The 23,335-nt window shown below is 41.8% G+C and overlaps 1 protein-coding gene across 7 annotated transcripts in view; it reads right to left on the bottom strand.

Annotated features, from left to right (window-relative positions):
* Positions 1–3,107: 3,107 nt before the first annotated feature.
* Positions 3,108–23,335, bottom strand: part of MRE11 (MRE11 homolog, double strand break repair nuclease) — a 30,065-nt gene continuing 9,837 nt past the window's right edge. For all 7 annotated transcript variants that reach the window (XM_083499589.1, XM_083499595.1, XM_083499590.1 and 4 more), the window contains 14 exons: positions 22,684–22,798; positions 21,055–21,240; positions 18,922–19,093; positions 18,362–18,442; positions 17,793–17,919; positions 17,230–17,330; positions 16,202–16,375; positions 14,622–14,684; positions 13,098–13,317; positions 11,707–11,790; positions 9,540–9,598; positions 8,780–8,847; positions 6,416–6,494; positions 3,108–4,606 (listed from right to left, as the gene is read on the bottom strand). In XM_083499589.1, coding sequence (XP_083355715.1) covers positions 4,559–4,606; positions 6,416–6,494; positions 8,780–8,847; positions 9,540–9,598; positions 11,707–11,790; positions 13,098–13,317; positions 14,622–14,684; positions 16,202–16,375; positions 17,230–17,330; positions 17,793–17,919; positions 18,362–18,442; positions 18,922–19,093; positions 21,055–21,240; positions 22,684–22,798 — 1,577 coding nt within the window. In that variant the 3' untranslated portion in view covers positions 3,108–4,558. The remainder of the gene's footprint in view (positions 4,607–6,415; positions 6,495–8,779; positions 8,848–9,539; positions 9,599–11,706; positions 11,791–13,097; positions 13,318–14,621; positions 14,685–16,201; positions 16,376–17,229; positions 17,331–17,792; positions 17,920–18,361; positions 18,443–18,921; positions 19,094–21,054; positions 21,241–22,683; positions 22,799–23,335) is intronic.

Below are 23,335 nucleotides of genomic sequence, written 5' to 3'. Positions count from 1 at the left end.
TCAACTATTTTAACTAATAAGTAGACAGCTCTCCCAACAGCTCCAGACAGCTTTACCAATACTAAGGGATGGTGAACTGTACTCCAACAAGTAGACAACTCTCAGTTCTTCCTGCCCCCAAACGGGCTAATCCTCATAAAGCTGTTTATTCCATAAGTTGTTTTCTTTTTTTAAAAAAAAAGCCGTTTCTTATTCTTCTTGCCCTCAATTGGGCTAAATCCCAACCGCGAAGAAGGTAACAAAAGCTTCAAACCATCCACAAAATATATATAAAAAGACAAAAGAAAAGGGGCAGGAAGGGAAAACAGGTTGTAGTTTCTCCCCCGTCCACCAGAGGTCTGATGCCTGACGAATGGGGAGGGAGCCAGGAAAAGAGAGCGCGAAAAAAGGGAGGAGGGAGGGGAAAAAAACTATCCAGCTTCTCTTTTAATTTTGCTCACAAAAAGCAGTAGCGTGTATCAAGTTTCTAAACTTAGCTAAAGTTTTTTTAAAATTAATTAAACATAGGCTCTCGGAGGTGTAAGTTGGCACTTAAGAAAGAGTGCCTTCTTCTTCCTCTCTTCCAGAAGCAATTCAAAAAGTTTGTAATGGAGCCCAAACCTTACAAAATGGAATCTCCAGCTGCGCAGAATTTCAAAAAGAAAGATAGGTTTGGTTTCGCCTCTTTCCCCCTTCACCGGGAGGGCTAAAGGGTAGCCAAAAGTAACGAAAAGTTATCTCTTTGTTCCCCTTCCAAGTTCCTCTTCTATTGGTTATTTAGTATCCTCCCGTGCAAACAAAGAAAGTTGGAAAGGAGAAAAGAACTTTAACCGCCAGCGTCACTCACATTTCTCTCCGCTTTGTCTAGCTCCTTGCGTTTGTAACGACTCCAGATAAGAGTTGAGCCCTTTTTTTCACTGCCTTTTTTTCGAGCCTTTCCTTTTATAATGTCCAAATTATTTATCTTCTTGTCGGGCTCGAGTTTCTTTTTTTTGAGAATCCAGCCCTTCTCATGCAGGCTCGGGGCTTCGCTTTCCCGGAGACAGCTATGGCTTCCCTCGCCCGCTTCTCCCCCCCGCCGTACTCTTCGCTCCGAAACCGAAGTTACCGGAGTTACCTGACGGCCGGGAGGTCCGCGTTTGGGCTCTGCGGGAACCTGTGTGTCTGAACACCCTCCAGACACTTTTCAGGGGACCACGGCGCCCTGTGGAACCCCTATTTTCTCCGAAAAGCTCAGGATCCTCCGCGAGGAAGAGATCCCCGCCCGCACTAGAGTCGCGCTGAACCGGAAGTGGTCTTCCCCTCTATTTTCTGCCTAATTTTTGTCAAAACCTGTTTTCCTATATAGCCTTGTGAATTCTTCCAGTTTCTTTTCCAGAATTTGATTTTGTTCTGCTTCTTAATGAAGCTCATTTCTTTTATGCATATTCCCTTTATTAACTATCTTCACTGCTTCTTGTAATGTTTCCTCTGTGGAAACGGAAAACTGTATTGTGCTGTATTGTGTTTTTAATATTCGGTTGGGAGCCGCCCAGAGTGGCTGGGGAAACCCAGCCAGATGGGCGGGGTATAAATAAATTACTATTATTGTTATTAAACAGGAAATGCAGATCAAAATCAATTTTCAGTTTATTTTCAAAATTCAGGTTTTTTAGCTTTTCATCATGGAGGGTCATTTCTGTTGATTCACTACAAGTATGTAAAGTCCCACAGCATTCCATAAGTTCTGGTTTAAAAATTTTAAGTTACTAGAACATTTCTTCTCTTGTTACATTCCTGAATGCTATTGGTGTTAGTAGTGTCACTCCCATTTGACCTCCCTTTGCTGTTCTTGGTTGTCACAGGTAACAACCTGGAATCAGTCTTGGAGGAAGTAGGCTTCAGAATTCCCCTCTTCTCATGAGGTTCAAAATACATTGGTAGGTTGTATTCTTTTAATTTGCAGCGGTACTTCGGGTTACAGACTCTTCAGGTTACAGACTCCGCTAACCCAGAAATAGTACCACGAGTTAAGAACTTTGCTTCAGGATGAGAACAGAAATCGTGCGGCGGCAGCAGCAGGAGGCCCCATTAGCTAAAGTGGTACCTCAGGTTAAGAACAGTTTCAGGTTAAGAACGGACCTCGGGAACGAATTAAGTGTTACGATATTGAAGCAATGCAGCCGCGAGCTGCTGCTAGCTTGAAAGCAAAACATAATGGGAATGTTGGGACTGTTCCGTGGGAAACAGAGGGACAGTCAATTCACAGTGCAGAGGGCACCAGAATTAGCTCAGAGTGTAATATGAGCTGTACAGGAAGCACAGGAGGAGTTTGTCTCTCGGCTGTTGGAGTTTGAAAAGAGCAGTCATGTTTTCTGTAACGCTGCAAAGACAGAAATAAAGGCATGTAAATACGTTTCTGTCTATCTCTTTCCCCTGCCGGGGGGGGGGGGCAGGAAAGAGGGGTGTGTTCTTTTCACGCTGAGAAGGATCGCCTATCGCGACCTCTGCCTGGATCTTGCTGGGGAAGCAGACAGGGAGGTCAACAGGAGACCAAGCCGGGTGCCTGGGAGAGTTGCCAGTTTCTCCTGATAAAGGCTTGATTTCCGACATTAAGTTCGTAACCAGAGGTACCACTGTACTTGATCCTGATAAATACAGCCTGCTAGGGATATGTTTTAAACACTGGCGGAAGAACAGAGGGAGTGGACCGTCCCCGGCACCACTATTCCGGTACGGTGCCATCGTGGCGGCCCCCCTGGACATGCACCGAGCATCTCCCCCCCCCGCACCGGGCGCCACACCCCACAGGCGGCGCATCACACCCCCAGAACGCCCTTGCAGGCAGTGTACCACGCCCCCCCGGGGAGTGCCAGCCACACGCCCCGCCTGCTCTCCGCCCCTGGTAGTGGGGCATGTAGCTTCGCTACTGGTTGTAAATATTGTTTCTTGGTCTTCTGCTCGGTTGGGGAGCACTCGGTTCACGGTTCACAAGGCTTCCAGTCTCCACCCCCAACGGTGGGTTTGCATCTGCAGCTTTTTTCTTCTGCCATTTCAGTATTAACTGTACATACGCCGTTTATTTTATGTCAGGCAGGGTAATCACAATTATAAAAAATGGGTAATAGGCAATTAAAGTTAAACCCACCTTGCTTTTTTAAAATTTATTTGCAAAATGGTTGTATACAGAATATTAGTTTCTGAAACACATCTCTATTCTAGCTGGTAGGTATGATCAACAAGGAGACGGAAACAGGTTGTGGATGAAGCATGGGGAGGTTCTGGGGCTTCAGGTCAGAAGGCACTCCACAGAGAAATCAAAGAAAATAAGTACTTCAATGCAGTCACTATTCACTGTACCTTTCTCCTTATTGCAGTATAATCAAGAGCCTCTTTTCTGATTCTATGTTTGATAAGACCAAACCAAAATTCTGAAGTATTCTAAGCAGACATTATGAACCCACCCAAAATCTTGATAATATGAGAAGGCAAAACATAGAATTTTAAGAAAACCCCAGTATTTAACAGTTCCATAACAAATAAATAACATTATTTGTTCTCCTATGTGTTTTTCTAAGGCAGTTAAAATGTCTATAAAAATATCATCACCGTTGCCAATGGACTTTCCATGTAAAAATATACTGCTCCACTCAAACATTTACCAAATCCAACACGGCTCCTTATGTTGGAAATTATCTTCAGGTACCCTTCTTTCGGACTGATGTTTCCGAAGTCAATGAAACTATGGCCATAATTTGGGCAGATACAAAACAGAGGAAGAACTGAAAAATAAGAAACGCCAGGTGGGGCTATGGCCTTTTATCCATGTACCATCTCAATTTACTACTTTCTATCCATATCAATTAAATCCCTGCCAATTTTTCTTACAATTACAGGCATCCAACCAGCACCAGCTCAACGTAGCCAGCTGGTGGAATTGCTAAGAAAGTGTTGCAAAGCATTCAGAATAAGGCATGACCCTAAAGCTATTTATGCTTTCTGAGATTCTTCATGCTGAACTGTACTTTTAATCTTATAAACAGTTTCGGAATGAGAGTCACATTTTATATCCAAGGACTTGGCAAGCCCTGCTTACTGCCTCCTGCTTACAGGAAGCAACCAAGATGGTTTTAATACTTAACACTGTCAGCATTCCCTCTATGACTGAAGTATAAGGTTTAAGAAACAAAGAAAGCAAGCAAGAGCACTGTCGATTCACTTACAGAACAGGTCTCATTTATTCCTCTGTAATATAAAAAAGGCAATGGAATTTTAAAAATCACTGGCTGTTCCTCAGCTATGGCCTGGGCAATGGGCCCACTGCCTCATCATCTTTTTTGAGTAGTTATTCTATCTTAAACAAGGGCGGGGAGGAATATGGTTCAGCTATTAGAAATGCCATTTGAATTAAGTGATACTACATATGGAGAATAAGTAACAATTACTCCCCCATCAAGGAAGCAAAACATTTCAAGGCAACATGTAATTAACTGTGAAATTATTGGAGAAAAGCTGCATAGATCGTAAGATTCCTTTACAGAATTTCCAGAGGGTTTTTTTCTTTCCCCTGTATTCTCCTTCCATACAGCGGGCTCTGAAATTATCGTCTGCTTCTTCTTGAAGTGCTCTTGAATAACTCAGAATCATCCTGTAAAATAATAAGAGAATTTCATTTTAAGACATCAAGAAGGCCACATTCCCAAGGAGAGCAATCTCATTTTGTACATTTTAATTTTTTATTGAACCTTTTTCACAAGAACACAAAAAAGCATGTGAAAAACGTGACAGACAGTTTTGGCTATAGTACAGAAAATTTGTTATCATTTTGAAATTGGACAAAACTACCGAGTCAAACTAAAAATAAAAGGAAAGATGGAATGTAAGTATTAGGATACAGCACTTTGTAGAGGGATCTGCGAGGTTTGACCAACAAGGAGACGAAGGGAAAACATCCATGTTCTTTCTGCAAATATACTTCAATCAAAACCAACCAGAGCATCCAGTCAATTATTTCTCATTGTTATCAGCCTTCAAAATAATTCTAAGAACCCGTGCCAGACTTCCTCAAATTTATCAGTTACATTCCTCCTGGCATGAGTGCACATGACCTGTATGATGCAACATGTCAGACTCAGTGGTCCTGCCCTCGGTTGCAAAGCAGGTTCTTCTGTTATTAGAGCTGCCTGCAAAATCCACGCTTGCTGCCATGCTCCATACTGTGGGAGTCCAGCCTAAGAGTGCATGAGTCACCACAATTGGGCAAGAGGAAAGTGGCCTTCCCAGACCTCAGTGACTGTCACACCACTGTGTCCCACATTAGTTAACTGCACTAAATCGCTAGATTCCTGAAGGCGTGTACTGCATCGCTAGCACTGTTTAGAATCCCTATTCATAGAATCATAGAATCATAGAATCATAGAGTTGGAAGAGACCACAAGGGCCATCGAGTCCAACCCCCTGCCAAGCAGGAAACCCCATTAGTTCTTATTCCACCAAGAAAAATAAGAACTAAAAAAGTGCAGAAAGGGGCTTTCTTCCCAAGATTGTGACTGAAACCCAGCACATTTTGACCCTCAAGGGAGTTGCCAAATATGGGCCAGCTCTGTCAGGAAGCAGGTGAGGGAATGGTTGTCTGAAACCATTCACGGAGGAAGAATGACTTTAGGGAGGAGAAATATGTCTCCTTGTTCAACCAGCGGCGAAATGTTTATTCGAAGAACCTGTTTCCTAGTTGTTAGGGTAGAGGGTACACCAGTTATTTGAGTCATGACAGGCATTAATTAGGAGGAATTTGCTCGCCTGTCAAAACTGAAGCATACAATTTAAGCTTGTCGTTTTTAACAGGGTTTTCTCACCATCACCTAATGACTGACTGCTTTGATCGGCAGAACTGGCACTTTTACAAGTGCCAAACAGTACCTGCACTGCATCTGTAGGAACTTGATGACTTAAATGTGGCAGCACTGACACTTTGGAACTCCCTGCCCATTGAGATCAGGCAGGTACCTATTATATTCCTTTTGGCACCTGCTGAAGACATTCTTATTTAGACAAGCCTACCCAGATATTCAGAAAGCCTGTAGGCATTTTAATTTGTCTTAGTCAATTTTTTTGCAGTTTTAACTTTCTGTATATTTTAAATTGTGGTTGCAAATATTTTTTCTGATTATTTTACCGTTTTATCTTTTCTGTAAACTGCTTGGAGGGTTTTTCCTACAAGCGGTATGTAAATTTTATGAAATAAATAAACGAACACTACCCTTTTTCAGCGAGACAAGCTAATGGACATAATGGAACAGGGAGCCAATACACAGGTTTTGGTGATAAAGTTAGGAACAAGCAAGTTTATTACTAAACGCATATTAAGGAACTTTAAAAACACACATACGTGGCATCGTCCAGTACTATTTTATATACAAATTAAAGGAAGTACACTGAAGAGAAAATATTTTTGTACCTCATCGGATTCAAAGTCTACTCCTTTTGATGCCTGGCTCTGTGAGCTCCTTTTGCTAGATGCAGATGCTCCAAACGATCTAAACATTATAAATAGGAGATACTGGTCACCATCAATGAAAGCACAGCACTAAAAATCACAAAGCATAACACTGAAAGTCACACATCATCAATATCACATTTGAAATAAATAAGAGATTACCCACAGAATCATATACGTTTCCAAGCACGATTCAAAGTGTTGGTGCTGACCTTTAAAGGCCTAAACGGCCTCTGTCCTGTATACCTGAAGGAGCGTCTCCGCCCCCATCGTTCAGCCCGGACACTGAGATCCAGCGCCGAGGGCCTTCTGGCGGTCCCCTCACTGCAAGAAGTGAAGCTACAGGGAACCAGACAGAGGGCCTTCTCAGTAGTGGCGCCTGCCCTATGGAACGCCCTCCCATCAGATGTCAAAGAGATAAACAATTACCTGACATTCAGAAGACATCTTAAGGCAGCCCTGTTCAGGGAAGTTTTTAATATGTAACGCTGTACTGTTTTTAACACTTGATTGGGAGCCGCCCAGAGTGGCTGGGGAAACTCAGCCAGATGGGCGGGATATAAATAAATTATTATTATTATTATTATTATTATTATTATTATTATTATTATTATATAATTATAGAGCTGGGAGGGCCCGCTAAGAGCCATGTGGTCCAACGCCCAAAATGAAGGAATCACAGCTATTGAATCTGTGACAGATGGCCATCCAACCTCTGCTTAAAAATTGCTAGCTTCCGATATGGTCTTTTCCAGAAAGTTCCTCCTAATGTTTAGTCAGAATCTCCTTTCTTGTAACTTGAATCCATTGGTTTGGGTCCTACCTTCTGGAGCAGCTGAAAACTAGCTTACTCCATCTTCCATGTGATAGCCCTTCAGATATTTGAAGATGGTTACCATATGAAATTTTGAATTATGGTGCTGGAGTAGACTCTTGAGAGTCCCATGGACTGCAGGAAGATCAAAGCTATCCATTCTGAAGGAAATTAGCCCTGAGTGCTCACTGGAAGGACAGATCCTGAAGCTGAGGCTCCAATACTTTGGCCACCTCATGAGAAGAGAAGATTCCCTGGAAAAGACCCTGATGTTGGGAAAGATAGAGGGCACGACAGAGGACAAGATGGTTGGACAGTGTTCTCGAAGCTACCAGCATGAGTTTGACCAAGCTGCGGGAGGCAGTGGAAGACAGGAGTGCCTGGCGTGCTCTGGTCCATGGGGTCACGAAGAGTCAGACACGACTAAACGACTAAACAACAACAACCATATGAAAATATTTTCATAGCAAGGTCGCTTTTTAAAATTAGTGATATTATGGCTAAAAGGTAAACCCGTTTTCCACTTTGTGCTGAGCCACTAAATTTGTGTAACAAACTCATTATGCCCAAGCAGTGTGCAATATGGCAGAGATTGGGGGAAGGAGGGGAAATAACTTTCCAACCAAAGGGGGAAAGTTGAAACCTCTACTGGGAATGCTTGGAAGTAGTTCTTTGTAAACACCCAGATAAACACTTTTGGTAAAATAAAAACAGAGAAGCTAAGATAAGAGGGCTGTTCAAAACCCTAATCATAGTTTAGCATCATTAGCATGCACCTTAGAGCATGTCCCTGCTTTTAAACACAGCAGTTAGAAGCGTTTGATCCTGGTTTAGTGGCAAACCACACTTTACCATTTCATCTGAACTCAGCAAACTTTGATAAACACAAATCGTAAGCCATATTCAGGCATTTACCCAAACACACACACTGCCTCAAATGTCTCTGTATGTGTCTGCTTCTTTGTTTTATTATTCATTATGTGATACATTTCAGTTTTGTCTGTTCCCTAGTATCCTTTGGAATGAAGGGTGAGCTGAAAGTAGCCTAAATAAATACCACATTTTCCCGTGTTTAAGACTAGGTTTTTTAATTTAAAATTAATTGTAAAAAGTGGGGGGTGTCTTACACACGGGGGCAATCTCCCCCCATTTTCTCTAGTTGAAGTCCCATACCGTCTTATACATGGGGGGCATGTTATACACAGAAAAATACGGTAAATACTCACAGGTTAAAAATTCATTTGTCTATAAAGAAGCTCATGCAAAATGTGGGCAGATGGAACGCCACCCAATTTACAATTCATTACAGGAAAACATTTTTCAGGGGAAGAAAGTAGAGCAAGCTTCAAGGTGCCCAGAATCTTTTGCAATCAGACGACACAAAAAGATTGTTTGAAAAAACAGGGGGTTCAGCAACCTTCTCCTGTACTTGTTGCCTTTCTACTTTTCCTTTCTTTGTACATATTTATCAAGCAACCTAAAAAATCATGGAAATGAATGTACTAACTAACCTTTGATTTGCAGTGGAGGATGGAGTAAAAGATACTTCTTCCAAATCAGAGTCATCATCTTCAATTACCTAGAAGAGAAAGACAAAGAACAATAGTATCTAATGGTAATTCTAACACAGATAAAAACTGAACAACTTGGGACCAGCCTACCTACGAGATCGCCTTATGCCTCATGTGCTCACTCAACCGCTTTGCTCAGAGGAATTGACATTACCAGAAATGCCACATAATACCTGTTCCGTATTTGTAAGCACCGATGCAGTTAGTGTAGCAGCACCTGCACTTTGGAATTCCCTGCATATTAAGATCAAGCAGGGACCTTCACTGTACTCTTTTTCAGCCCCTGCTAAAAACATTCTTGTTCGGACAAGCTTGGAAAGTTTTGGTAATTTTAATCAGTGTTGTATGTTTTAAAGTTTTAAAGTATGGTTGTGATTTATTATTTCATCAGTTTTATTCTCTTTTTGCATACCATTTTAAGAGTGTGTTGTTTTTTTACAGAGTATAAATTTTATGAAATAAACAAACACAAGCCTACAGGTAAGATCCTCTCTCCTTTTGCTAGACAAAATATCAAGTAAAATCCACTCAATCGTTTATTTTGCATTTTGAGCTGCATTTTAGTGGAAAGGAGGTGTGTGTGTGTGTGTGTGTGTGTGTGTGTTTTAAGTGCATGCAAGCAAGAATACATATATACAAAGAAGCTGCTAACAGGCAAAAGGAAATCTTCTGCTTTAATATCCATGAAATAACTACTCACCTCTGAATAACTCTTGACTGGCATATTCCGGGGAGGTTGCTGTCTTGATGACTTAAAAGCTAGAATAAATTATAAGTGAGAAGTTTTACTGTAGGGTGTTATAAATTAATCAAAGGAGCTTAGTGGAAATTTGTAGCATCACAACAAAAAAATCATGGTTTTTAAGTACACAAAATGCAACAAAAAACATGCAAGCTTTGAAAACACACTTACTGCAAGTAACATGAATTATTGACTGTTATTCCCATCATTATTATTATTTTCCCCATCATCAATTTATTAATTGCCTTCCAAACAACTGTCTCAAGAGAATTTATAATTAACACCGGTGAAAAACACCAAAACAAGTTACTGGTGAATTAACTTAATAAGAATGAGACACGCTACTGGTACAAGTAAGTTTTAAAAAACCTGAACAGCTGCTCTATCCTCTTGTGCCAAGAGGAATACAGAATACAGAATGCTAGTATTCAACCTTGAGAAGATACAAAAAGCAGTGGGTTATTCACTTCTCTTGCTAGAAAGCAAACCAACATAAAACAGAAGAGTTAAACATAAAATATAAAATGTGAAAATCACACTGGCTTACAACCCAAGATCATTCCATAGGAAGCCTACATTTCACAGGTTACCATTGTGATCACAATACACAATCCTGTGCAAGGTCAGCTCTCTACAGCGCTTTATTTTCTTAGCTGCCTGAAAACGTCATTCACCATTAGTACCTGTGGAGCATGAACAACTGGAATTGCTATGAAGGCATATCTAGAAGTAGCTGCTGTGCATCAGATTGCTTTTTACTGAGAAATGGCAAATTAACCCGCAAGCAAGCAGGTACATCTATAGGCTGACGCACATGTTATATATAGTAGCAGCTAGGTATTATCAAACATGCCCATCCTGGACACAATACTTCCCTATCATAAAGACAGGTGGTGAAAAAGAAAAGAAAAGAATATAAAAAATAAAGGACCTAATAAAACTAGCAGCAACATCAAGAGCACATTCCCCTGCTTATCTTCCAACCTTACATGCACTATCATCTGCCAACAATGCCCTTCAGAGCTGTAACACAACAACCAAGTCAGTCTCTACACAAAAGGTAATAAATAGACACAGGTCTGATATCAGAGAGAAATGTGCAGAATCCAACCAGAGAACACATCAACTTCTAAGGATACTCAACTGCTTATGTGAAAGTGCAAAGGAACTTCAAAAGGAAAACTCCAGTGTGAAATTGCTGGATGAAAACATGTCAAAAAGTTCTATCACTTGTGGTCTAATGCAAGACAGTGGGCTTCTATTTCACTATATGTGTTAATTCACTTGGCAACGCCAGATATTTGAATTCTCATCACCAATACTGCTTTTGTGACTGGTGACTGTGCTTATTTTACATACATTTAAGTTTAACATAATTATTAGACAGTATGCATTTGTATTAAATTTCCAACTACCTGTAACATCACTGTTACCCGTTTTTCCTCCATCCCATGCCAACTGAGAATAGCATTTCATGCATCTGATTAGGTAGACTCTAATCTACAAAGGTTTATGCCAGAATACATTTGTGAGTCTTTAATGTGCCACAAGACTCTTGCTGCCACAGACTAGGGGAGCAATCCTATGGAAAGATCCATCAGGATCAACAGCTTAGGATACAGTGGATCATCAGCTCAGCTGGTGTTAAGTTCCCAGCGCTAGCTCAGTCGAAGATGCATCAAATAACTTGCTCATCCATCTGAGTTGAGGCTAGTGTCAGTCCCCAAATAGGGGTGTGGCAGGGGCAGAATCAGAAAGGCTGGCAAATGAGGCTGGATCCTCAGCCCATTTATCTCGGTAACATGGCAAAGAACACTATATTAAAGGCCTGTTTTCCATCTACCAGGCTTAGGCAAAACAACAGCAGCAGTCCTACCGCTGGACCAGATTTGGATCTGGAGTAACTTTACACTGGCTTAAATTACATTGGCGAGCTTTATACCAGCTTCTTGTGCATAGGATTGCTCCCTAAGAAAACTAAACCTCTGAAAATGACACATGTACGATACTATGACACATCAAAAACATCAAGTGGATTATTTTCTTAAGGTATCTTTAAAGAGAGTAATAAATTCGGACATGCATGTCAGTATGATATAGGGGTTCACTTGCATTCTGAACGTACCATCCATGATGGACATATTCTTTGTAGGAACGGGTGCAGATTTATATGTTCTGCTGCTAATCATCTGGTCCTGGCCAGTGCCTCCTGCAGTAACAGAAAAGTAAATATTCAGATGTTTACATTTCTCCAATTTTTAACTGAGCCACTACGGTGCAGCAGATAGAGTGATCCAACCCTTTTCTCTGTGTTTCGCTATGCATGCCTGTTACGACACACTCAGCTCTAAGAATGGTAGCCTGTACCTGAGAAAGGAAGCTCTATTTTGGCCTGGAGAAGTAAGAAGAGGGTCTGCATTGTAGCAACTATAGAGTAGTGCATGCTCAAGAAAGCATGTGCATGCAGATGTGAGATAGTCTCTACCATTTCCATGAATGAATGTGCAGATAGAATTCCTCTAAGGAAAAAGTAGTGGCCAGGGAGAGGTTTCCTGCAATCATAAGAGCCACAAGTGTTTGGTGTTTTGGGCAGGTGTCTGTATCACCCCAGCATGAAAAGGGTTGACAGAGAAGAGCTAGGGCAGAGAAAATGATCTAAGATGAAAGATATGCAAATGCTTCCTTAAAACTGGAAATTGACCATGAATCACCAATGCAAATCATCATAGAATGGATGTGTGCTTAAGAAATACCTCTAATTCCCTCTTTGATCTGTTTAATCAGGCATAGGCAAGCTCCGGCCCTTCAGATGTTTGGGACTACAATTCCCATCATCCCTGACCACTGGTCCTGTTAGCTAGGGATAGTGGGAATTGTAGTCCCAAACATCTGGAGGGCTGGAGTTTGCCTATGCCTGTGTAATCATAAGTATCCTCCTCACAGGAGTGCCTGGTGTGCTCTGGTCCATGGGGTCATGAAGAGTCGGATACGACTAAACGACCAAACAACAACGTCCTCACACAAGGAAAGGATTCCACCAGTCTGGAGGTAACGGGGCACATGGGTAACATATAGCCCTTTTTCCCCCCTAGCAAACTGTGCACATTTGCAAACTGAGCTTTATGTATAAAGGTAAAGGGACCCCTGACCGCTAGGTCCAGTAGTGAACGACTCTGGGGTTGCGGCGCTCATCTCGCTTTGTGGCCAGCCAGAGCAGCGCACGGAAACGCCGTTTACCTTCCCACCAGAGTGGTACCTATTTATCTACTTGCACTGGCATGCTTTTGAACTGCTAGGTGGGCAGGAGCTGGGACCGAACAACAGGAGCTCACCCCGTCATGGGGATTCGAGCCGCTGACCTTCTGATCAGCAAGCCCAAGAGGCTCAGTGGTTTAGAGCACAGCGCCACCAGCATCCCTTCAGAGCTTTATGTATATATGCATATTATGACTATCATCACCATCATAATCCCAGAATTTTGGGATTGCAATTGCAAAGGACAATAAGGCTACTGGCCTCCTCTTCCTCGTCGAGATGCTCCTCTTGCTGTTGCGTTCTGCCCTTTACCGCCTCTTGCCCGACCTCTCCCTCTTCCTCTGCTGGGTGGCAAATCATCATCATCTGAATCATCATTAGCCCTTTGACCAGAGGTAGCCACATCCATGAGGTCATCATCACTACTGGCGGAAGCATGATAGGCTCCCTGAGATCTATGAGCTTTGGCCCTGTTTAAAGCCTGAGAGAAAAGTATTAACCAATGTTGAAGCATATTAACGGCCTTACTGGAACAAAAATCGAAGTTTCATTTGCTTTCCCCAGGGGGTTGGTTCAGGCATAATACTAAATCAATGCTGAAAAACCTTTTTGAGCCCAAGAACTTTTAAGTGTGCACCATGGGCACCACCCTCTCTGGTAATATTATTATTATTATTATTATTATTATTATTATTATTATTATTATTCATGATACTTTATTTATACCCCGCCCATCTGGCTGGGTTTCCCCAGCCACTCTGGGCAGCTTTCAACACAATATTAAAATGCAATAGCCTATTGAACATTAAAAGCTTCCCTTTTAAAAAGGTTCCCTTTTTAAAAGGTTCTTTCTCTCTTGGAAGCAAGGAAGAACAAGTGACCACCACCATCCCACACACAGACACAGCTGCCAGGTTCAGAAAAATTAAAACAGATATTCTTGAATTTGCATGATTTTACACAGGGTTCCCATCACCACCATAAAATCTTGAGCTTACATTGGTAGACCACACAGTAAAGAATCACAGATCCATTCCTTGCCACAATGAAACATTGATTCAAGACATGCTTTTTACAAAGGATGACAAAAAAAGAACCCGTCAACAAATCGCTTAACAAATCTGGTGATCTTTGATTTGATGGCAAATTTTAGGCAATGCCTTGTAAAAACTATTAGAACCCATAGAGTGTGCCTCTTACGAGCCATGTTTAGGCATCCAGCAGTGATGGAAAACTCTGGATCTTTGGGTTTGCCAATGTAGACAGATACAATTTGTGATTTGAATGTAGATGAGAGGGGAGAACTCAAAAGTATCTATTTTGCTGGAGCCAACTTGTATTAGCAGCTAAGTCGGAGTTTTGTGCTTCACAAGAATGAGCCTAGACTCCCACTGGGGCTCAGTGCTGGTTGAGGAGTCGGAGTCTGGAAGCTTCTGCTTCCAGTTTTAATTAAACACAGCTTGAAACACCATGTGATCAGGGCAAAGTTTGGGGAACAGGTTTATTACCAAAGAAATATGACACGGGGAAAAAATTGAAATGAATATCAACACATTGCGATACACATTTTGGACACAATGGAAGCTACTGCTTGCATACAGAAGTTCTCTCTCTCTCTCTCTAAAGAAATGTTATTCAAGCCAATCAACTAGCTGTCAACGTTTCCCTTTTTTAAAAGGGAAATTCCCTTATTCCGAATAGGATTCCTCACAAGAAAAGGGAAAAGTTGACAGCTATGACGGCCCAAGTCACCTTAGATCCTTTCAGTTTTTTCAGCTTAATTACCTCTCGAACTTCCTCGTCCTCCTCCATGGTGTTTTTTCTTCTCGACTCTCTAAAGCGTTGCACCTGTGTTGAAGTGGTAAAAGGTAACTACGGTAACTATGTATTTTTACACTTTCAGGGTAAAAAAGATAGGCAAAAAAGAATGGGACTGTTTTGCTCTTTCCATTATTAAAACAACAAATAATGGGGGGCATCCTGAGATGCTGATAGGTAGAGCTTGACCTTCATGACTTACATTGGTAAATGCATCCAACAGCTATTAAGTCATTCAGATTAAGGTTGTTGGGTCTGAATCAACTGGAGGGCATCCAGCTGTGTAAAGCCAGTTTATACTATTTTGCTGCCATCTTGTGGCTTAAAATGGCAATGCAACTCAGTCCCTTTAATAAGATGTCTCATAATATAAGGGGGTGGGTTATCTTTTAATACTCCAATCTTCAGAACACGCTAGTAACAAGGATCGGCTTGTCAGAACGGTGAATTGGGGGTGGGGCGGGGACGTTGGGAGGTTTACAGAAAATAATTGTGAAGTTCCAACACCTTTCTTTCTCCCAAATATTGCTACCCACTGTCATTTCAAGAAAGGTAAGTCCCTCCATACAGGGGTCAGCAAACTTTTTCAGCAGGGGGCCGGTCAACTGTCCCTCAGACCTTGTGGGGGGCCGGACTATATTTTGAAGGAAAAAAATGAACACATTCCTATGCCCCACAAATAACCCAGAGATGCATTTTAAATAAAAGGACACATTCTACTCTACTCTACACCTGGCTTGAGAGCAGTACATGTGAAAAGGATCTAGGAGTCTTGGTTGACCACAAACTTGACATGAGCCAACAGTGTGACGCGGCAGCTAAAAAAGCCAATGCAATTCTGGGCTGCATCAATAGGAGTATAGCATCTAGATCAAGGGAAGTAATAGTGCCACTGTATTCTGCTCTGGTCAGACCTCACCTGGAGTACTGTGTCCAGTTCTGGGCACCACAATTCAAGAAGGACACTGACAAACTGGAACGTGTCCAGAGGAGGGCAACCAAAATGGTCAAAGGCCTGGAAACGATGCCTTATGAGGAACGGTTAAGGGAGCTGGGCATGTTTAGCCTGGAGAAGAGGAGGTTAAGGGGTGATATGATAGCCATGTTCAAATATATAAAAGGATGTCACATAGAGGAGGGAGAAAGGTTGTTTTCTGTTGCTCCAGAGAAGCGGACACGGAGCAATGGATCCAAACTACAAGAAAGAAGATTCCACCTAAACATTAGGAAGAACTTCCTGACAGTAAGAGCTGTTCGACAGTGGAATTTGCTGCCAAGGAATGTGGTGGAGTCTCCTGCTTTGGAGGTCTTTAAGCAGAGGCTTGACAACCATATGTCAGGAGTGCTCTGATGGTGTTTCCTGCTTGGCAGGGGGTTGGACTCGATGGCCCTTGTGGTCTCTTCCAACTCTAGGATTCTATGATTCTATGATTCTACTCATGTCAAAACATGCTGATTCCTGGACCATCCGCGGGACGGATTTAGAAGGTGATTGGGCCGCATCCGGCCCCCAGGCCTTAGTTTGCCTACCCATGCTCCCTACTAACCTCTTCATCAATTTTGGCTTCCTCTGCATCTGTATGGCGTTCCTTCAGAAACCGCTGCGTCTTCTCTAGCTGGAATTTCACCAGCTCCTCAATCGCATCCTTCTCCTCCTTATCCACAAACTCTTGCACTGCCTCTCCCATGCCTCTTTCAGTCAGGAGGGAAAGCTGCACTTTCTTGCCAAAAGACAAACAAGATACTGCATTGAATACCCCCGATTTATTTAAAGCTGGTGTTCTTGGGTGGTGAAACTATGTAACCTGCTGGGGAGGGGGGACTTAAGATGAGCCGAAATGCAAGTGATTGAAAATTATTGGCTAAAGGCAGGGATGCACAGGGTGAAGTCATTGTGCTCACACAATTATTTAGTTGAATGCCGCCCTAAGCTTTATGGTTCTTGACTACAAAAGCACATAGTGTAATAAATCAGCCTGCGCTGGTTCAGGTGTAACACCAAACCATGGTTTGTACTATGCAGTCCTCCAGGCTTTTCTATCTGACCCGCAGAAAAAGGTTCTCCACCTTTGTGTTAAGAATTGCAGAGGCCCTGCTCATTGTTCCAGTTAGTTTGTGGTGTAGCAACGCAGAACAGGACCTTCTCCATTGTGGAATGTCATACGTACAACTCCCTCCCAACAGAGGTGCAATTGCTCCTTATTTTGTTTTCAGACCTCAGATTAAAATATACCATATTTTTCCATGTATAAGGCGACCTTTTTTCTGGATTTTTTTTTAGTGATAAATTGGGGGTCATCTTATACACAGGTTAATACGGTAAGTAAGCGAGGACTGGAGCGAGGACTCAAAAGGCAGCTCAACAAATTAAGAAAGCTTTAATAAAAATATTTCTTTTAAAAAACAGCTCAGCAAACTTACAAAAGAAGCTCACCAACTGTTTTTGCAGTGCCTTCTCAGGTCTATTGGAATGATTGCTGCAAGACCTAGACTTGGTTTTGTGGATCAATTACTTATTTTGTGTATTTTAACAGACATTATTATTGGACATTATTATTCTGAATACTAAGTTTACCTTCTCAGCTGTCTGGAAGTATTGTTTAACAAGATCCTCTACCCTCAAAGTTGTTGTCTCTGATGCAGGCTTGTGGACCAGTTTTCCAAAGTTAATCTCATCTTTTAAAAAAGGAAAAATGATGCAATTTTTAGCCCATGTAGAGAAATGGTTTGCTACCCCAAATTATCATTACAATAAGGCAAAATGCAGATCTGCAGGGTGAAATAATTCAAAAGAACAGTCTGTGTGTGTGTGTGTGTGTGTGTGTGTGTGTGTGTGTGTGACAATACCTGACCTTAACACAGAACAATTCCTAACCTGTGGTAACTAATATTTTATGATATATATTGGTTGGTTCCCAATGTTTAAATCATACTCAGAGAGATATTAAACTAACACATCCTGTCAACAAAGGATTCCTGCGTATAGAACAATGCTACATTATTGTTGTATAGAAGCACTGCAATGCTTCAAATACATTGTTGCCACACCAAAGTACTTCCATGAATAATGTTGTTTTCCCCATCAACAATATTTGCTACAATCCTCTGTAGAAGCTACATTATTGTTCATTCTTTTACCATTTTTCTCTTTTTGCTCCCGGTGCCTGAAAAAATGTATGATATCTTTGGGATTAGCTATCCTATCCATGAACTTTTGGCTGAAACGCACAATGTTGAATGGTTCAAAGCCTCCGCTGTAATCTACCTTCAAAAAAAGAGAGAAGAAAATAAGCGTTAAAGGTATAGGCTCTGCAACCAAACATCTAAAATGATCCAATTTTCATCAGTTTAGTCTAATGCCCTTGCGAATATCTAACTAACCATCCTGGTGTTTACAATACAGCACAACATTCAAGATACCCATCTTTAATAATTCATCTCAACAGCAGGCTTTTACAAGCAAACAGAAATTATTTCAAACATTAAAAACCGCATTTGTTCTCTCTTTTTTAAATAGCTAGATGGCTTTTAAACCCCTTATTATTTCCCACAAGTGCCTCAAGTTCCTCTGCTTCAAGGAATGCAGACAAGATAGCCACGTACTACCACTCCACAAAGGGGGAGGGAGGCCCTAAAATGTATGCTGAACAAGAACATACATTTGCTTTTTAATTTTTAAAAAAACCATATTAGGAGCCCCATCTTACTCGTAATCTTATTAGAGGCTTATCTGGTTGTCTGGGGTTGTCAAGACGGTCTCTTTCTGAATTGTCCAACATGGCTTCAACCTTTAAAAATGAGAAGGGGAAAAAAAACATACCTGGCTATTTGTTTATTATTTCCATTTATCAACCATCTAAAAGATCTCAAATCAGTTTACATGCAGAATTAAGTGCAAAAAACCACATCAAATTATTCACATAACAGAATACAAAGGCAATATCCTAATAATACAATACAATACAATATAATAATAATATTTTTATTACATTTACCCTGCCCATCTGGCTGAAAGAACTACAAGGCAGTATGACATAAATATTTCAAACCCCATAACATGCAATCATTCATCCAGTATCACTCACCATCCATTTGACAACACTGTGAATAGTAGATTCACAGCCTCAAACATTAACTCTATGAACCATTCATATTCCACAATATTACAACCCACATACAAAGTGTCCACGTACAAAATGAGACAGCACTCCTAATATCCAAAACCATAGTGGACTCGTGCCCCACTCCTATCTTTTCCAGCTCCTACCTTTTCCATGCAGAAAGCTTGTATCGCTTGTGTTACTTTAGGATTGTCAGGATTAAAGATGTCAGGATGGTCAGCAAGAACAATGTCCTCAATGTAGAAAGGCCGTACTGTTTGGAGAGGAATCTTTTGCATATTCATTTTTTTGCCTTTGATGCGCAGCAAGCCAACATGTCTGGAATGCATTGAGCAAAGCCGGGTAAATCGAGTGTGGCACATACCCTGAGAATTTATTTCAGCCATGATCACTGTTAGGCTCACAGAGTTGTCAACATGATGGAAAGCTGCTACTTGTTATAGGAGCCTTAACAGGTGGACAGGAAGTTCAAGGGCCATGGCTAGGAGAAGTTCACACTGGGAATAATCAAAATGGATCTGGGTCCTTATACCAATGTGCAGTGAATGGAGATGGGCAAGAATCCCCTTCTCATACTAAGCTTAATGCAGACCATTGCAGCTAAAGATCTGACTTACATTTTTGACAGAAATAACCTGCCATCTGTAATCTCTACCCCATCATGAACCCTATTCTGCCTTCACAGGTTTCTTTCACCAAGACCAGCTAAACATCCATTTTCTTTGCATTCACTATCAACAACATTATAGAATCTGTCCTTCCTCGTCAAGTATGCCAGCAGCTCAGCAAATAGTTTGGGAACTCATGGGCACCAGGCAAGCAGTTTTTAGTCTAAAATGTAGTCAGTAAATCTACAATCGCAATTCTGTCTTAACAAGGCTACATTACCTAAGCTACAGAAATCTATTTACTTGTATTATCTTCTTCTGAGAAGAGAACAACAATGGCAGATTCTTGCACTCTGCATCTTGGATGGCACAGACCTCTTTCCTTTTCTCTCTCTCTCTCTTTTTAATTATTATTTGGTTCTCATGCCAGTGCATGAGCTCCTCGAGGTCTGTCTTCCGTCAGAAGGTAGGAAGTTGAACGGGGACTTGAGCCAAAGGCAGTCCAGTCTCCTCCAGAAGTTATACCAGAGACTGCCTCTTAGCCCTAGAGAACAGGGCCTCCTCCAATAATAACTGCCCCCCCCCATCTTTCCTTCCTTTACTTAAGGAAAGAAATGCCAGATTCTCCCACTCTGCACCTTGCATGGCAAAAATTTCCTGTGCAGTTCTCCATGTCTCTGGGTGAATTGCTCCATAGCCATTTGGATTAAAGGTTGCTGGTGCCCATGGAGACTATTCTGCTACTAAGATTCTGAATGTGTGTTTGTTTGTTTGTTTGTTTGTTTCAAAGGAGCATAGCAAAGAAATCAGTTATGGTTCAATTTGCTAGTTTACAAGATCACTATTAGGGGAGGGTCCAATAATAATAATAATAATAATAATAATAATATTTATACCCCACCCTCCCTGGCCAGGACTGGAACAATGCAGAGCTTGTTCTCCTTAGCCCAGCCCTCTCTACCTGCCACTTTATGTCAGTCCAGTTCCACCACTGGGGGGAAACAGGGGACACAGACAAGAGGCTCAGTGCCTTCTCCCTTCTTGTAGACATTTCAGCTGAATGGTATATGGCATGCTTGTACCAAGAACAGATAGTGCAACTGGGGAGTCAGCACCCACAAGTCAAGTTAGGTCCTGCACCCTTTGGTAAATCACTGAAATTGTAGGAAGGGAGGCGCAAGACAGTCCTAGTACTGTGACAACAGGAATTGCCATCTGTCACAGTGAGAGAGCCCTGAAGCCTTCTCTAGAACAGCGTTTTTGAGGTTGAGCAGATTAGGGGACTCAGGTAGGAGCAAGCAGCTAAAACTAAGGGGCAGGGCTTAAGGGATGGGGAGATCTTCTAATTCCTCACCAGTTTCCCCTTAATACCAGGAATAGAAATTAGAGTCCCCTGCTTTCACCTTATAAACAAGCCGAAAGGGTGAGAGCAAGCAAAGAATAACATATTTTGCCATGTATAAGACTAGGTTTTTTTCCTTTTAAAAATGTCAAAAATTAGGGGGCATCTTATACACGGATAGTGCTGAGGGTGGACTGGTGATTGGTTGTTGCCACAAAAATAGGGGGCGTCTTATACATGGGGGCATCTTATAGACGGAAAAATACAGTAATTTGCAAGATCTCATTTAGTAAACCAGACGAAATAACAAATAAAACTTAAGTACATACTTTTTGGCAGCTTCGCCTGGTGACAAAGATGTGACCACTGAACTTCCTGGCTGAGACACATAGAAAAGTTGTCGTTCATTTCGGGCAGGAGCTATTTTACATTCATGCTCATGACCCCAAATTACGAGATCAATAAAATCATCTAGAAACTGTTCCGGAATATAATTTGTGGCACCATGTTTGCTCCTGTACAAAAGGAAACATACAAACATAATTGCAAAACTGAGGAGGTGGTTTTACACTGATATTAAACTAAAATATTCCAGTTAAAGTAAGTGTTTATAAAATATTTAATTCCACTTTAACAACTGCAAAAACATGTACAATTTTCAAAAGGTAAGGAAAGGCGAATTGAATTAAAGCTGTAGGACAGACAGAAGTTCAGGTTGCAGACAGATCAGCAACGGTCAAATGTAAGAGGCCATTATAAGGGTAGCACTGAAGCACAGGGAAATAGCCCAGCAACTCCTTCCACCTGCAAGCTGCTTTGTTGACTCAGAGAGTAGGACACTTGGGTCCTATTGCTAAGTCCCCAGATCAAGTCGCCCATAGCCTTATGCAATCCTACCACCACTAAACCTCGTTTTTTGCATAATCAAAAGTGACCCATCCACACCAAGGAGGAGCCAGAATGAAAAGCAAAATTTATCCATTGTTATTTATAAACACAGGTAACAGAAAAGGTTACTCACTTGACAAGAGCAAGCCATCATTCAAATGAGAACTTTGGGTCCCACATAAATAAAAGTTGTTTATTTTTCAAATTGCTAAGAGCAACTATTCCTTACCCTAAGGATTACGGTATTTTAAAGGTAAAGGGACCCCCGACCATTAGGTCCAGTCGTGGACGACTCTGGGGTTGCGGCGCTCATCCCGCTTTACTGGCCGAGGGAGCCGGCGTACAGCCTCCAGGTCATGTGGCCAGCATGACAATGCCGCTTCTGGCGAACCAGAGCAGCACACGGAAACGCCGTTTACCTTCCCGGCAGAGCGGTACCTATTTATCTACTTGCACTATGACGTGCTTTCGAACTGCTAGGTTGGCAGGAGCAGGGACCGAGCAACGGGAACTCACCCCGTCGCGGGGATTTGAACTGCCGACCTTCTGATCAGCAAGCCCTAGGCTCTGTGGTTTAACCCGCAGCACCACCCGCGTCCCTTCCCTATTAAAGAGTTAAAACCTGTTGCCTAAGGTTATTATTAAGGTTATTATATTAATTAATTTTATAATGAATGATTTTAGAGTGTTGTTTGTGCTGTGCTTTTGTACTGTTTTATTGTTGTTAGCTGCCCTGAGCCCGGCTTCAGCTGGGGAGGGCGGGATATAAATAAAATTTATTATTATTATTATTATTATTATTATTATTATTATTATTATTATTATGTCCCTCTAAAAGCAGAAAAGTACTCTATATTCACATCAGCTGTGCAGAGCTGGTATCGTAGTCCACCATCTTTTTTCTGTCATCAAAGAACAAGCAAAATGACAACTTTAAAGCAAGGCTGAGCAGAGTGGAGGGGGGAGAGAAAGGTACAAATTTCATCATCAACATTTGTACCTCACCCGTGTGACTGGGTTGCCCCATCCCCTCTGGACCAATAGAATATACAAAAACACAACAGCAGTACCTGTTCTGGTGAATTACAAACAGATTAAACCAACTATCTTCATCTTCCTTTGGTCTCAGCATAGTTACTTGCTTGTTCACAAACATTCTGTGAAGTCTCTCATCTGGAATAGATCCTGGAACAGACATAATAATTACCTTGTAGTGAGTTGTTTGTAATGAAATACCGTGAAAATGACATACTGTACTGCAGTAAAAACTTCCTTCATTGGCAAGTGGTTGAACTAAATTATCCTTGCCAGCCCAATGGTTTGTATTAAAGTTGCCAATGTTTAGAAAAGGTCTAAAACTGCCTTGCAACTTGCCACTTACATATTCACTTTCAGCAAGTAGCATGTCCTGGGTCAGCAGCCAAGCGGCATCCGACACTCTCCTACACAGTCATCACTGCCCCCCAAGCTGCTGCACTGAGTTCCCTGTCTAAAAATGACACAGAGCAGAACTGCCGAGGATGCACTCACGACAAAGTAAAGGCTGGCAGCCCCCAGACCAGTGCTGTGTGTCCTAGTCAAAGAAACGCAGTAAGGAGCTATGGCAGGCGTCAGCAAACTTTTTCAGCAGGGGGCCGGTCCACTGTTCCTCAGACCTTGTGGGGGGCCGGACTATATTCTGGGGGAAAAAATGTACGAATTCCTATGCCCCACAAATAACCC

The sequence above is a fragment of the Podarcis liolepis genome (assembly GCF_965112155.1).
Source record: "Podarcis liolepis genome assembly, chromosome: 4".
Taxonomy (NCBI): Eukaryota; Metazoa; Chordata; class Lepidosauria; order Squamata; family Lacertidae; genus Podarcis; species Podarcis liolepis.
The sequence above is the reverse complement of the archived record's forward strand: the minus strand, read 5'-3'. Positions and strand labels throughout refer to the sequence as shown.